At 54.8% G+C, this 15,231-nt stretch overlaps 4 protein-coding genes across 4 annotated transcripts; 2 read left to right on the forward strand and 2 right to left on the reverse strand.

The window, feature by feature from the left end:
- Positions 1-30: 30 nt before the first annotated feature.
- CDEST_08874 (Putative AMP-dependent synthetase/ligase domain, AMP-binding, ANL domain-containing protein) lies at positions 31-3,118 on the reverse strand. The gene is made up of 4 exons (XM_062925033.1): positions 2,290-3,118; positions 1,759-2,183; positions 574-1,697; positions 31-504 (listed from the first exon to the last, which is right to left on the reverse strand). Exons 1-4 carry the CDS (start codon positions 2,727-2,729, stop codon positions 418-420), a joined length of 2,076 nt encoding a protein of 691 aa, XP_062781084.1. The 5' UTR covers positions 2,730-3,118; the 3' UTR covers positions 31-417.
- Positions 3,119-4,833: 1,715 nt separating this feature from the next.
- On the forward strand, positions 4,834-8,250 carry CDEST_08875 (uncharacterized protein). The gene is made up of 3 exons (XM_062925034.1): positions 4,834-5,710; positions 5,762-6,278; positions 6,339-8,250. The coding sequence occupies exons 2-3, from the start codon at positions 6,243-6,245 to the stop codon at positions 7,920-7,922; spliced, it is 1,620 nt and encodes a 539-aa protein (XP_062781085.1). The 5' UTR covers positions 4,834-5,710; positions 5,762-6,242; the 3' UTR covers positions 7,923-8,250.
- Positions 8,251-9,030: 780 nt separating this feature from the next.
- On the reverse strand, positions 9,031-12,056 carry CDEST_08876 (Putative Tail specific protease, ClpP/crotonase-like domain superfamily; the record flags this gene model as incomplete). The annotated part of the gene is made up of 3 exons (XM_062925035.1): positions 9,031-10,107; positions 10,169-11,382; positions 11,459-12,056. 3 exons carry the CDS (start codon positions 12,054-12,056, stop codon positions 9,031-9,033), a joined length of 2,889 nt encoding a protein of 962 aa, XP_062781086.1.
- A 1,177-nt stretch (positions 12,057-13,233) lies between these two features.
- On the forward strand, positions 13,234-15,147 carry CDEST_08877 (Putative AAA+ ATPase domain, P-loop containing nucleoside triphosphate hydrolase; the record flags this gene model as incomplete). The annotated part of the gene is made up of 3 exons (XM_062925036.1): positions 13,234-13,455; positions 13,635-14,227; positions 14,364-15,147. The coding sequence occupies 3 exons, from the start codon at positions 13,234-13,236 to the stop codon at positions 15,145-15,147; spliced, it is 1,599 nt and encodes a 532-aa protein (XP_062781087.1).
- Between the last annotated feature and the right edge of the window lie 84 nt (positions 15,148-15,231).

The raw sequence follows: 15,231 nt of genomic DNA on the forward strand, positions 1-15,231 counted from the left end.
TGGACCATACATACTTGACGTGAAAAATAGGTGTCCTTCTGCAGAATGTGTGCAAAACAACATTGCAAGGCTACTGATGTTGTATAGATGGAAACCTTTCTCAGCAAGAACAGGTACACCGACCTAACAAATTTAAACCAGCAGGTCCATGCAAGGGCTTGGCAAATGGGGGGTTTGGCAATCGAGATTTGAGGCAATAGTAAACAGATATGTAGAGTACATCATGACAGATCGTTGAGTGCTACAAGGACAGCCAACAGGCCGCAATTCCCCTCCCGATTCTACTTTCCTGTCGTTTCTCCCTTACAAGCCTGCATTTTCAACCACAGTGGAGGAAAGCTTAGTAGAAATTAAGCGACGCTGTTGGAGACGAAGTCCTTTCCGTTCCCACTCACTGAGAGATTTGATTTCTTCCGATTAGTCGGTGAAGGCCTTTTCCATCTGAGACTTGTACTTTTCCCTGATGACTCTCCTGTTGACCTTTTGGGTGGCGGTGACGAGGCCCTATGAGCAGTGTTAGTGGGCTTAGCTCCCGGTCGTGTTTGCCTTGCGGCTGGAGGGAATGATACATACGCTGTCCGGGGTCCATTCCTCTTCAGTCAGAACGACACCGCCGATGATCTCAAGGCCCGTCAGACCAGCCTTTCGGCCGAGCGCCACGAGGTCCTTGTGCACGGCATCAACAACCTTCTTATGAGTGTGCATGCTGTGCTCGTCGACGCCAAGCTTCTGCGCCTCTTCGGCAAGAGCTTTTTCGTTGGGGGCGATGACGGCAATAGCACGAGAGTGCTCGCCGTCTCCGTAAACCATGAGGTTGGCTACGAAGGGGCTGCCGCGGTAGACAGTCTCGAGCTTCTCGAGAGCGATGTACTCTCCTCCCTGCATCTTGACGAGGTTCTTGACACGGTCGATAACGCGCACATGGCCGACAGAGTCGAATTCTCCGATGTCACCCGTCTTAAACCAGCCATCCTTGGTGATGGCCTTGGCTGTCTCCTCCGGGTTCATGTAATACTCCTTCAGCACAGGGAGACCCTTGATCCAAATTTCGCCCTGAGGCGGGTTCGAGTCGGCGTAGTAGTTGAGGTCTGGGATGGAGACGAGTTTAAGGTCGACGGCAGCAGGGATAGATCCAATACCAGTAGATGTGTACTCGAGAGGGTCGCCAAGGGCACCGTTGGCAGCCGTCTCGGTCAGACCATAGCCAGTCAACATAGGGGCCACAGTCATGGAGAGGAAGTGCTTCGTCCCGTCCGAGATGCCGCTCGCGCCGTTCATAATGAAGCGAAGACGGCCACCCGTCATATCACGCACCTTCTTGAAGACGATGTTGTCAAAAAGAGTAGCGCCTGGGAGGCCATACTTGACCATGAAGGTCTTGTAGTTGAAGGCGCTCCAGAAAAGGGCCTTGATGAGAGGACCAGAACTGTTGACCTTGGCCATGATACCCTTCTTCACCGTCTCCCAGACCTGGGGCACGCCTACCAGAGCCGTCGGCCGAAATTCGCGCATATCACCAGCGCAGTTCTTGACCGAAGTGTCGGAGAGGGTTCTAGGGTTGCCATAGCCCAGGGTGCCACCGGCAAAGAGAACAAGATTCTCGAGAACGAGCTCAAAGATGTGGGCCAGAGGTAAATATGCCAGGACGTACTCCCTGTGGCTAACACATTCTTCGACGCAGGTGTAGAGGCCAGTGACTGTGCACGGTTAGTTAGCCTCTGGCAGCTTCTAGAGGCAAAGCAAGCAAGGGAGACGTACTCGCCGCCACGGTACCTCCGTGTGTCATGGGCACGCCCTTGGGCGGGCCAGTGGAACCGGAGGTATACATGATGCAAAACAGTTCATCAGGCTTGGGCTCGACGGTGTCGACGGGGTTCTCCTCGCCCAATGCGCGCACCTCTTCGATGCTGATGAGCTTGATGTCGGGGTTCGCCTTCCTGAAGGCGTCGACCTCGGTGCCATCCGAAAAGAGGGAGTTGTTGTTGTAGATGACAAACTTGACCTTATCGGCCTTCTTCAAAGCTCCGGCTGCCGTCTTGAGGAGCTGAGGGTCAATATACATGGCCTCAGCGTCCGATTGGAGGAGCGAGTGCTCGACACCGCTGGCGCCAAGGGTGTCGTAGGCGGTGACAATGGAGATGGACTGCGAGCCGCAGGCGTGGGACATGGCCATCCAGTTCGCACTAGGTTCCAGAAAGACGGGTTAGCTTATTGGCAGGCCTGAAATGTCGGTTGCGGAGCGCTTGGTACGCCAGGAGTATAGGAGAGGGGGAGTGGTCTTGGACGTACGTCGTGGTCGCAAACAGGTGGACTCTGCTGCCTTTGCTCAGACCCAACTTGCGGAGGCCCGAGCCAATTTGGTTAATGTAGGTGAGAAGATCGGCGTAGGTCAGGTATGAGTACCTGGACAGCTCGAAGAACTGCCACTCCTTCTCGACCTCTATGACCTGCCCATCGACGTTCTTGGGCACCTTCTTCTTCTCCTTGTGAAGATGCACGAGCTTACGGGTACCGACAGCGGGTTCGTTGGCGTAGACTTGCGCACTCCGCTTGACAATGTCGTAGACTGTACGAATGTCGGGATGAGGTTGCGTTCGTAATCCATCCTTGGCCTTCCAGTGGCGGCGGGGGAGAGTCTCGCCGTCGACGCGTTCGTAGCCGGGCGACTCGACGGTGAAAGGAGGTTTGTGCACCTGGTGCAGGGGCATGATACCCTTGGTCCAGTCCATTTCGGCGGCGGCGCTGGGGTTCGTGGGAGACGTTGCGAAGAGCAGGGCGGTAAGGACAGCAACGAAAAGGACGAGGACGGCGGTGATGATTGACGGAATGGTGAGAGAGTTCACGGCCGGGGAGGCTCGAGGTTCGGGACGAGCAACGGACACGGGATAGTCGGATGGGCCGAGGGAGGGGGGATAACCGGAACAAAGCTATGGATGATTTCCAGGTGACCTAGCGAGCTAGGGCGGGAGGGCTTGTAAATCGGGTAAGGTAAGAGGAATAGCGAGTTGTCGAGAGGTCGGTCGGATCGAGAGTTGACGGTCGCAGCTTTTACGACGTGAGGAGAGATAGATGCCCTCCGGGTCTGAGGAGGGAACTACCCGGGTATGTGATGCGGTGCGGGCAGGAGCGCAAAGTCAAGCTGCGAAAAGGGCGACGGGGCTTTAATTGCGTCACGGTTGCGAGCTGGAACGTTGGGCTGCAGCAGTAGGCCCTGTAGGTATCTAGGTATCTACCTGGGTGCGCAGAAAGGCAGGCGGGCAGGGGCAGGTCGATCCGCCACTGGTCGGTATGGGCCATCGTCGGCGGCCACTCCACTGAGGCACCGTAGAATGTAAGGGAGTAGGGGGGATTGGGGCTGGGCTAAGTGGCTAGCCCCACTGGTAGAGAAGTACGTACATGTTTTTGTCCGAGTCCCAGAGTGCCTGCTCTTGGGAGCTTTACGACTGTCAGGCCGCTAGGGGAAGCTCCCTGCAACAAGAGGTGAAGACGCTCTAGCAAGTTCGCACACTATCAGCCTCATAATCGTACCTATACTACCTCCCCGGGCACCCACTGTCTTACACAGCAAGCTATGGGCCCTCTTGGCTGCAGCATTCACTGACGACTGAGCGCGTCAACCCAGGGTCGATGAGAGTTAACCTACCTGCCTAGACGGTTGGCGGTTCAACAGTCAAGGCCAGTCAGTCTCCGTCCCAACGTCGACAGGCGACGTGCCTTGGTTGGAGAATGTGGCAACATGAGCCAATGGCTGGCTGTCTCTAGCCAGGGAGGCAACCACGGCGGCCGACCTCCATGTCCCAAGATTTTAACTTTACCTCGGCCTCACGAGATGTTCTGTTCAACAGCTTCCTGCCAGCTATCCATCCACAGTTTTAGTTAGTCCAGAGTACTGAATCCTGCTGAGGTACGGGCCAAGCACCCGCTAGCGTGCGGATAAAAAAGAGGGGAGCGAAACGGGCCAGATTGGTCGTCTTGGCACATCTTGGGCGATCTGGCTGGTTGGTTACCCGTTCTACCCCCCTAGGTACCTTACATAGTATAGTGCCTACCTAGGTAAGCAACATCTCGTATCACGTCGTACTACCTATTTGTTTCTAACTTACGTACGGAGTACCTTTGCTGCCTTGATATGTGCTATGCCAACCCTCAACATTGATGCACAATGCTGGACGACAGCCAGGGCGAATCCAACGACAACTCGAGCGGACGCTGTTCCCTGGCATATTCTGGTTCCATTCGACGGCTCACCCACTCACCCTCCTGATGAAGACGGCCGGTCCACATGGAGTTGTCCCTTTTTGGTCTGTTTTATTACTTTCTGCAGACCTTTGACTCGAACATGAGCAGGGTCACCACTCCATTCCACTCTTCCACCCGCAACTGCTGGGTTTACGATCCCGTCACGTGCAAAATTCGACTGCCAGTTGCTGACACATGCGGCGCACCTGCACCGACAGCCGAGGCCAGACCGGGACGGAGGGTGCTCTCTCCTTTGAGTTCTTTTCCCTCTCCACCTTGTCGCGACCCCTGTTGCTCTGCTATCTCGCCCCTCTCAGTCGTCCAATTGTCCGAATTCCAATCCGCAACACGGCAGAGTTCGGTTGGAATTGTGTCACAATTCCAATCACCGACCGCCCGAACTCCTTTGGCAAACTGCTGTCCGTTCATGCTTCGGCGTGTCACCGCCCCTGAGTCTATTCCCACGTCGCCCGGTTCTGCCGACATACTATGTCATCCTTCCCAATCGTTTGTTTGCCCGAGTCGGATCTCCTCTTCGCCGTCGGTGACCCCCGGCCTGCATAAACATTCCTCGCACATGGGAGGAAGCTATGGCCACATTGAGCCTCTTTAGTCAACCGCTCGGGTGACGTCCCACTCGGATTCTGTTCCAGATCCATCCGTGATGCAGAAGAAAACCAAAACAACAACCAGTCGACTAGACGATGCCATCCTCATGGGTGGCGTCCAAAACAAAAGCAAGGAAACCGTGGAAACCGTGGAAACCAACCCTGGCCACGCGATCGAACGCGGCTCGGGGTCGAAATCCAGACCGCGCCGCGGTGAGAGTTCATCGTGGGACAGCCAGTCCAAGAGTAGCCTATTGAAGGAGTGCAACAGCTACAACACTCACAACACTCTGTCCATCTCAATCTTACCGTGCCCTTCCCTGCGGACCGAGCGTGCAGAAGGTCCCGACCAGGTTCCGGCCTCCGCAGCGAGATGGTTCTCTCATGGTCGGGGCTCCAATCGCTTCCCGCCATCCCGGTGCAGCAATCACACCTAACCCAACCAACCTTGTATAGCCTCTGCCCAGGTACGAATATCTATGGCAGGTAGAGAGGTAGAGGCTGGTGTGGTTTGAAAGGGGCCGGACAACTTCCTGGCACATAATCAACCCCCATTACCAGCCGCTCTCACTCCCTATTATTCCCTCTCATTCGTTCTCAGTCTGCACCACGCACGTGGCCCGATCGTCAGCTATGGTGAACTTCTCGCTAGGCGTCGAAGCCGTCTCCGCCACCGTCGTGTGACTAGCGGGATCTTCGTTGGTCTAACGGCTTCCACTTCGGGGCTAAACCAACACCGCTCGGCACTCCTTGACTCTCTCGTACCAAAGGGCCGTGTGTTTAGCCTCATCCTTTCGCAGACAGGGACTGCTGCACTGTTGGCCGGCATGTATTTCGTTCTGCGCGGCGTGTGATGCCAAAATGTGTGTATACGTGAGCGTCCCACCAGAGGTTGCTGACCATCGCAATTCTAGAATGGACTTCCCCCATCGGACTCTTTGGCTCCCTGCCCTACCTGCAGTAGCCGTGTGTCTCTCCCTCGCCGTCCAATCACGCATTGCCAGTCGTAGGGCCGCTCGACCTTGCTATTGCTGCACAGTTCTCGAAATATACTCGTCGTCACCATTGTCACAATAGTGAAACGCCTCCTTCTGCAAGCCCCGAGCGTACACCACCACAACACGCCCCAAGAGCGGCAGCACAGAGACGCCAAAGGGCGCCCGAGTCCGTCCTGGACACACCCAGCCTTTGGACCAGCCTCTAAGGATGAGGGGCGCCCGCCTCCGGTGTTTGTATCGGCACGGCGTTGATGATAATAAGATAAGAGTTGTGTCGCAGCTGTCCCCTCCTTCGAGATGAACTCCTGTCCTGTTTCCCGTCGTTCTAGAGTTGTCGACAGGTCCCCCAAAACCCAACACCCCTGCCTGCCTCTCCCTTGCGCTCTCAGTAGCCATCATGCAGAGGTTGTGTGGTATGCGCCCTGAAGGGCTGGTGAGTCTCTCTCTTTCTTTCTCTCTGCTTCCCTTAGCCAGCATTAACTCTTCCGTCTAGACTACCCACTCAAGGTTCAGCCCTCTGCCGTCGACGTGCTTCTTCGACTCGATCATCATTCCCTTGCCGGCATGGATCCGCATCGTCGTCACCTTTGCCTTCTTCCACTTTGTCGTGCCTGTCCTCATCGTCGATAAGATCAAGCGATATAACGTGAAGAAGGAATGGCAAAGGCACGCCCAGCTTTCATTTTATTACTTCTCCATTCTCGTCGTCTTCCTCATGCAGATCCTCGAGATCGCCCGGCTCGCTGAGCTCCGCTTTGCCATCGGTCTGCTCCCGTTCGTCTTCGCAGGCTGCGGCTTGTGCGCTGTCATGCAGGCCACACGCGGTGCCAAGGGCCGGGTCCGCAACTGGCAGCCGGCCAACGTGATTTTCTGGATCATGAGCGTCGCCGTCACCATCATCAAGATCCTCACGATCCAACGGTCTAGCATGCGCAGCCCAGAGTTCAGGCGGATGGGCTCCGACTACCCGACGACTCACCAGGTGCAGGACCTGGCGGTTATCGCTGGTTTCTATTTTCTCCTCCTTGTCAATGAGCTCGCGCTCATGTTCCAGCGGACCTGGGACGAAACGGTTGACGGCGAGCACATCAAGAAGCTGCGTCTCACCAGGTCCATCAGCGATCAAGCCCGCTATGATCTCACCCGCGCCATCGAGGAGGGCTACTACCCGTCTGGCGTTACGTATCTCACGCTCAGACTCGAGGGCGAGTCGGCCAGTGAAAAGGCTGTCAGCAAGGACGACATACTTAAGAAGACGGCCAGCATGGACGCCTCCATCGCCGGGTCCTCGTCGAGCGAGAAGACGGCCGGCAAGAGGGCCATGGACGATGACACAATCGAGCCCGTGCCAATGATCCCGCCCAGCTTTCAGCGCAACAGCGAACGCTGGTCCTCGGCCATGACGCTCAAAGACGCCGGCGGCGATGACAACATGAACGAAAAAGTCGGCGGCAAGGGTACCAAGAAACGCGGCAGTGAGAGGTGGTCGTCGGCGATGACAATCAAGGAGCCTATGCCGCGTGAGGGCCACGACAAGCGCATCTCGAGCTTCGCCTCTCCCATGGTCGCCGATATCGACGAGATCACGCCCCTGGAGTCCTCGTCGACTTCATCATCCCGCTACGACGACGAGCATGCCGCCCAGAAGGCTATACTCCTCGACAGCCCATTTCCCCTGAAGGAGCTCCCCGAGAGGCGATCCTTCTTGCTGAAGCCTTCGCGACCCAACACGGAGCGCTGGTCTAACGCCATGACACTCCGGGGCGACCCATCGTCTAGCCAGGACCCTTATCCCAAGGACCACTCTTCTCCCAAGGAACACACTTCCCCCAGCGCACCGCCAGCCCCTGCGACAGCGCCGTCGACGCCCGAGCGTAGGGTCTCAAGCGGCGAGAGAAACATGATGAGGCGATACTCTGACGCGTCGACGAGGTCCATCAGGCGGTTCTCGGCGCGCAGCGACCTCCGCGAGGCGGCGGCGACGGCTGCGGCGTTTGTGGACAATGACGAGTCTCTCCCGTCGCCGACGGAAATGCATCCGCTGCAGCCGCAGCAGCACAACAACCAAACGCCGTGAGATGAGCGTCCTCGTACGGATACGACCGGGGCAACCCAGTACAATGTCTCTCGACTAGCGTATAATGTTCCAGAAGTACCAAAGCCAAACGATGTCCGATAGGGGAGGATTCGGCGTGGGGGCGTTCTGTCATTTTGTTTCCCAGCCCTGTGCAACGGAAACCTATGTACTTGCGTCATTTCACACCCGTGGTCGGTTCAAGACCAGAGTTTTAATGAGACGGAAATGTCTCGGGCAATTTAGTTTACTTTCTTTCCTTTCTCGCAACATAGATCGTACGGGACTCATTCGGAAGGATGAAATGAAATCAAGGGGAGCTGTTCTTGGCCTTAACTTGCCTGTCTTCCCTCTCTCCAAACTGATGGGCTTGACTCGTGCGGCGCTACGGACGTCAGGCGTTATTTCCCCCCGGCGTCATCTCGGTCCGCCCGGGAGGATGGCTTGCGTGGTTTGCGTGGCTGAGCCAGATGATTGGTTGTGTGAACATGTGCATGCATACATCGCTGGTTGCTGTATTCGTTGTGGCTGATGTATGACAGGTACTACCTAATGATGACGGTTGATCCAACCCGCCTGCCAACTTCGTCTGACCGTTTACCTTCTGTGCCTCGATTAGCAGACTAGGTCTCCAGGTCATCCAGAATTGCGACGTCGCGAAACAATCAGGCAAACGGCCGACTGTCCTGAGAAATCCGCATGATAACCGGAGGAATGAGGGGCTATGGCAATCCTTTCCAAGATGTATTCTGGTGAAGGTGCCACAAAGACTGTTGGCTGGCCGGGTCTAAGACGAGGTCGAGGTCAAAAGAAACTGGGTGCAGGTAGGGAAATGGGGGGTTTCACACAACGAAGTCCGCCATGATTATCTAGGTGCTAATATGACTGTTCCATGTGGTAATTCCAGATCAGGAGGCGGCGAGGCTCACCACCCGCACGAAGATGCTATAAGTACTTCAGACTTGGGGCCAGGAGTTTTCTGCATCCTAGTTCTACAAGAATATTGTCTGGTAATGGTCGAGTTGACCGATGATGTACCCAATAAACGTCAAGTGCTTCAACCGCCAATAGACTTTTCTCAGCCACCACCGGACTCAGCGGATGATCTAACTTAAACACCTACAGACGGTGGGAGATCAACTGGAGTTCGATCTACTAGGAAAGGGGCTCCTCCATTGTTTTTAAGGCGGTTGCATAAACTCGGATGGTTGGACGGAGGTCTGCGGTACTCGAACACTGGGCCTCTCTGACTACCGTGGGCTGGATTTTGGGGGGGATGCGGTGCGAGGCTCAGGTTTGTTTTCTTAGTGCGTACGACCTTTCCGGGAGTAAGTTGAGGCACATTGGCCCTCTTCACCAGTGACGCGCGAGCTGCACTCTCCTTGACGTCGTAGGATTTGTCAACGACGCAATCGCCGCCCTCAAGGCGTTGGCAACGCTGGACGCAAGCAAGATCAGTCCATTCCTGCCTTCCGCCACCGGCGTTACAGAAGTACCTGACCCACTGGCAAACCAGAGTTCCTGCGCATGTGTTGCCGTTGAACTGGCAGGGTCCCCATAGGCCCGGCTTGGCCTCTTTTGCGCCCGAGTGTCTGCTCGGACGAGGGGTAGCGATGCCGGCTGGAAGACCGTTATCCGTGGAAGGATCATAGTCGACTGTGAATTCCACGGCCGGTCGCGGCACGGGAGCCGGGACCGCGGACGATTCCGGGGGCGCGTTTGCCCTGCCGTCCCGCGAACCATACCCTGTCGAGCCCTCGACGCAGAGGCTTGGGTTCTCGAACGCGGCGTGAGCGACGTCGTGCCATAGAGCCGTCATGTTGTAAACATTATCCACGGTAAAGTAAAGCCTGCAGTCCGCTGGGACGTAGCGGAACTGGAGAGGCGTGGAGGTGTCGTCCTCGCGCAACTGGTCACGGAGGTTGAAGGCAGCATAGTCGACGAATATGCCTGTCTCGTTTCGATCATGCGGGAGGAGGCGCCGGATAGCCTCGTTTTCCTCTCTGATCCAGCTAAAGTCTTTGTCGAGGGTGTCACCGGTGTAGAGGCGCGCTCCCCGACTCCCGCTTGCCGCCTGCATCGGGCCCGGCTTCGGGGCGCCGCCCACAACGACCGTGCGGGCGCCGGCTTGGGTCTTTGCGAGTTCAAGGAACAAGGCGCAGGCGGAGGAGCAGGTTCCGTCGGTGAGCTATGATAGGATTCCGGGTGTTAGGGAGTTGGGGATTGTCACAACGGAGCTGGCTGCTTACGATGACCACATCATCAGGCTTCCACATCGTCCTAGTCTGCTCGCCGCTGTCGTCAAGGTAGCGGGTAAGGCGCCATCCATCGAATGTTGCCTCGTGGAACTGTGGGTTCTTCAGATCGTATCGTTCCTTGTAGCGCGAAGAAGTTAGCTGTGGATCTTGCCGTGGTGAAGCCGTGTTCATATGACTTACCACGAGCGAGAAGTCGTCGTCGTTCTGTCGCCTGGGCCCCTCGTATTCCCCCTCCCATGAAGTGAAATTACGCCCAGTCTCGGCGTTGAGTCGAGCCGCTATCACCCACTCATCTGCCAGAAGCCCCAAGTGCTCTCCTTTACCGGCTGTTAAACCTTGCCAGTACTGTGTTTTGGCCGAGCCCAAGATATTTCCCAACTCATGGCTGCGTCGTTGACTCCCTGCGAACGGGTCGATGCCGGGGAAGAATTCGCGGAAGAGCAGCAGAGCGATGCCTGTCGACCCACCAAAGTTCTTTTGCAGATCGATTACAATACGGGAGACTCTCTTTTCCTTGGCTCCCTCAATGAATTGCGCGAGAGCCAGGCCGAAGGTGCCCATTTCCAATCCATACTGGCTGAAGTGGGGGATGCTGAGTACTCCCGTCGATATGTCTCCATAAAAGTACCCTGTGAGAACGCTTTCATCGTCCAGGTTATCCTGCTGGATATCCGGGGTTCGTGGAAAGGCACCATAGCTCCTATTGTACCAGGCCCCGGGCTCTTCGGTAGTTCCGCCTCCAGTAGGTGTGTCTCCAGTAGCTGGCGGGGTTTCTGTGCCAAGCGGACCTCTGAAGACTATTGGAAGCGGGACTTCGTCATACGAATCAGGGAGCAAACCAAGGACGAAGAAGTTGTAGAAGTCTCCAGGAGTTTCCAGAGGGCCAGTGTACTCGGCGGTGTTGTAGATGGCGAGCCAATTCGTCTCCCAGTCAGGTGTGCTAGAATCCTCGAAGGAGAAGGTGAGGATGTCACCTGGATAGAATGTGCTCGAGCCGGAGAAGATGCTGAAAATTCTTTGAACGTTTTGAACAGGGTGGCCCATTAGCTCGTTCCAGTCGGCATGGGGCTCCAGCATGCCAACCGACTGGAGGGCCGCAAACCGGGTGAGAAACTCCACGACTGGCTCGCCGTTGATGTGCGATACGGCGGAAATCGTGCTTTCGACGCCGTTCGATATGTTGTCCCGGCGGCCGATGATGTCATCTGTATGTGTCGTCCAAGTCAGCAAACTCTATAGGTCTGTTTGTAGTATCAAGTGGTCAAGCGGGGTCCCATATACCTGCAAAGTAGACTTTGGGCGCTTCCTTTCCATCAATTGATGCTGAAACAAGGGGTATGGGGCTAGCGTAGGAAAAGACTGATAGGATGCCTGCATAGAGGCTGACATGGGCATCATGAACCGAGTAAACCAAGTATTGCAGCATGGCCTCGAAGTCGTACTGGTTCTTGAAGACTCCCGCTGTGACATTGTGCTTCAGTTCTTCTAGGACCCCCATGAAGTCAAAAGCGGGCTGCTGGTAACCTGCCGGCGGATTCTTGAGGTACGCCAGATTGCTCTGAAATTGCATCGTGGTGTTGTAGTACTCGATGAAGCGAAGTGCCGGAGCTTGGTGGAACGGGACGCTCATCAAGCATTCGTATGCATCAGCCGCATAGAATACGTTAGTCCCTATCCTTGTCAGGCTCCCATCGTAAGGTTGGATGAAAGGTTTGGTCTCACCATTGTTGACTTCGTCAACGATTTGCCCACACATTGGCCTGGTTTTGATGGGCACCTCTTGACGACGCGGAAGCTCCTTTGGCGAACGAGTGGATGGTCGTGCAAGAGCCAGGCCACAACACAGGCTCAACAAAACGGTGTAATGTCCAAGTAACATGGCGGATGCAGGGCACTTGATGTGATTAAACGAATGAATGAAGTGAAAAAAACACACACAAAGGATTGACAGAGTTGGAGCGTAATGTGAGGAAAGGTGATCGACAAACCCTCCTTCCAGCTTGCGGTAGTTTATATATCCTACATTTTGCATTCTGATCAGGAGGCAAGACTGAGTGTGGCTTTGCAGATGCAGATGCTTTTTTTATCCAACACTAGCAACTTCAGCCCTTCTGTTTCATGGCCGACGACCCTGGCGGCAGGTTGGGCCTCCGAATTCTCGACCCTACAGCCTGCTTCTCACTGTAGCTTCCAGCTACGCTCACAGCCTGACGACAGATGAATGAATGTCTACAAGACCTGTGCGGCTTTGGTTTTCGCGGCGCTTTATTTGGGCATCTGGTGGCCTTGTGCAACAATTTGTTCAATTTCAAATATGGAAAAAAGGGGTAAAGATTGGAAATCCAGATTGTCAAAAAAGTGCACATCTGGTCTTGGCGGTTCATACGGAGTAGGATTGACCCGTACAGCCTGACTGCATGACAAGGACTATTTATATCAGATGGCGACCTGAATAATCCAAGTACACTGCAGGAACTCGGCATTTTGATCCATCTGAGTGTTCTTGGGGGGGTCGCATAGTTGACAGCTTGATTTCCCGTGCGTGGTTGAACTTGCTGGCCCTCACAGCCAACGCTCACATGAGGAGAGGAAGTAGTTGACTGGACAGGGGGCTTACTGATTGCTCTCTGATGATAATAAATATGAACTTTCGGCGGATTCAGAAAGTAGCCCCTATCCCATGCATAAGGATGCCACCACACTCACAGAAGGGGGGCGTTGAGGCTGACGGCCACCCAGGTATTGTAAGTAGGTAGCTTATCCAAGGTACATTGCGCCACCAGCGCTTCAACCGTTGCAAGTGTTCTTGTGTTGGTGTAGTACAGAGTCATAATTCGCTGACGTTCTTGGAACGGGATGTGCACTCTGTATGGTCAGGACTTTGATTGCAAGGAGTCTTCAGGCACATGAGACTGATGGCTTTTCCACCCATCTTCAAAACCCTCGAGGTCAAAAATGGCCCCTTCGTCCAGCACACCGTTGAACAACAAATTTTGGTATTGAGCTCTCCCCAGTCCACTCAGCTGAGACACCGGGCTCGACAACGGGTTTGCGACATGAACAGCATTGAGAACAGAGAGATTTTCTCGCATATGAGGCTCTTTGAGGAGTACGAAGAAATGCATTCTGCACTAAGCGAATCTTACGAAATGAGCGCAGATACTTGGCGGCCATTGGGGGACTCGATCATCAGCAGCACCGTCTTCCAGTCCTGGCAGCGCCAACGAAAGGACGAACATTGGACGCTACGTTGTGTTGGAGGACCGGGCTCAGGCAAGGTGAGAAGAAGCTGCCTCTTTCTTTCCGTGTTCAGCTTTCAGAGTGAGTTTGCATGAGAAGGTTGTGGTCTTCCAGATCACACCCGGCTTTTCGCATATCCCATTAGAAGTGGCTTGATCCCGCCCCCTTGGAATATTCGATTCAGACTGACGAGACGTTTGTTTCTGAGTCCAATTAGACTACCTTATCTGCGCAAGTAATAGAAATGCTTGAGAATAAGTACAAAGACGACAAGGAAGCCGTCGCCTCCATTTTCCTGCAAGCAGATGTGGTCTGTGGCGGCAGTACCTTCGTGGAGGACATCCTCCACAGCGTGTTCCGACAGCTGTGCGTCAAGTACTCCGAAGCTGATGCAAAAGAGGACTGTGTCTCAAAGTATCGACTTTATCTTGACGCTAGAAGAGATGGAGATAGCGACGGCGAAAGACGTGTTCGGCTGGTGCGAGATGCACTTCTCTCGCGTCTTGGCAAGCTTGTTCGCGCTTTTCTGATTATCGACGATCTCGACAGATGTAGCGCCTCAGACGAATTATTGCTCGAGAATGAGCTCTCTATGATGGGAATACAGGGGCTCAAGGTGTTTATCACATCGCGCATCCCGTGTCTCAAGAGGGCTTCCCAGAGTGTGGAGTGTGACTCGTGTCCCGACAAAGGGGTGGAGATCGACGTGTATTGGGAATGTGAGAGTTGCAAAAGGAGAGGACTGAGACCTGAAGAAGTCCATGTACTCTGCCAAGTCTGCAGAGACGGACAGAGGGCTTGTCGCAACTGGTGAGTCGACGTGCAAACTGCCCCTCGGTTGTCTTTGCATCCAGAGAGCCCTTCTCCGCGACTCCGCCCTTGCATCATGTCTGCATTTCTTTCGTTACGATTCTTCGTGGAAGTAACGCTGACGCTCTACATGAAGCCGTGACTCGGAAAACTTCATTGCAACTTTCGACTACATCGAGCTGAACATCGACAGCAATTGCCGTCTCCCTCATTTCATCGACTGGGACCTCGAAAGAGAGCACGGGAACCTCGGCAACAACGACAAGAATCTGCCTCCCCATTCCGCCCTGGGCAGATGGCTTACAGAAGCTCGAAACCATGAAGAACTCGAGAATCTACGGGAGAAGATTCGAAACCAGGCCGACATGAACGTCAGCCTTGTTCGGCTCCGTCTCGACAATATTCACCGAGCCGAGTCTGTGAATGCTGTACGCGCGTCTGTGACCGATGTACTGCCGGCCAATATTGTAAAGTTTTTTGATGCCAGCATGCAGTGTTTTCAGACCATACCATCACCTCAACGGGAACTAGGTTTGCAGGTTATCGCGGCAGTGACAACCTTCGATTACGGCCATAGTTTCTTGGACTATGAGGTTGTGAGTGGCATTCTCGAGCACGCGGCGAGAACAAACGGAAGAGACGCGTTGTATAGAACGCAGCCAACACCTTTTGCTGCGATGGAAGCAGAGGACCACGTGTCACGCCGAAAGATCAAAGAAATGCTCCACGCGGCGCGCGGTTTTGTGGTGGTTGAGGATCGAGAGGGTTATCCGATGAGCGCCTACTGTGACACGTTCCATACGTACGCGAAGGAAAGCTACAATGAAGATTTGACGAGGGCTCGCGCGAACCTCAACGTTGGATGCGTTACGTTCGATTCTGACGGGTTAGGAAGCCTGAAAAAGTTCGAGGGACAGTAGGACTTCGAAGCGCTTCGTCCGCTAGAAGGGAAAGTATCGAGCGGGTTTGGGAAGACACTTCTCGCCGCGGAAGCGTTAGCATTT

Source organism: Colletotrichum destructivum, chromosome 5, assembly GCF_034447905.1.
Source record: "Colletotrichum destructivum chromosome 5, complete sequence".
NCBI lineage: Eukaryota > Fungi > Ascomycota > Sordariomycetes > Glomerellales > Glomerellaceae > Colletotrichum > Colletotrichum destructivum.

Coding starts and splice junctions, on each gene's coding strand:
- CDEST_08874 (XM_062925033.1), bottom strand. CDS start 2,729: ATGGACTGGACCAAGGGTATCATGCCCCTGCACCAGGTGCACAAACCT. Junction 1,698..1,758: donor CGGAGGTACCGTGGCGGCGA/GTACGTCTCCCT, acceptor AACCGTGCACAG/TCACTGGCCTCTACACCTGC. Junction 505..573: donor AGGAATGGACCCCGGACAGC/GTATGTATCATT, acceptor CACTGCTCATAG/GGCCTCGTCACCGCCACCCA.
- CDEST_08875 (XM_062925034.1), top strand. CDS start 6,243: ATGCAGAGGTTGTGTGGTATGCGCCCTGAAGGGCTG. Junction 6,279..6,338: donor GTATGCGCCCTGAAGGGCTG/GTGAGTCTCTCT, acceptor TCTTCCGTCTAG/ACTACCCACTCAAGGTTCAG.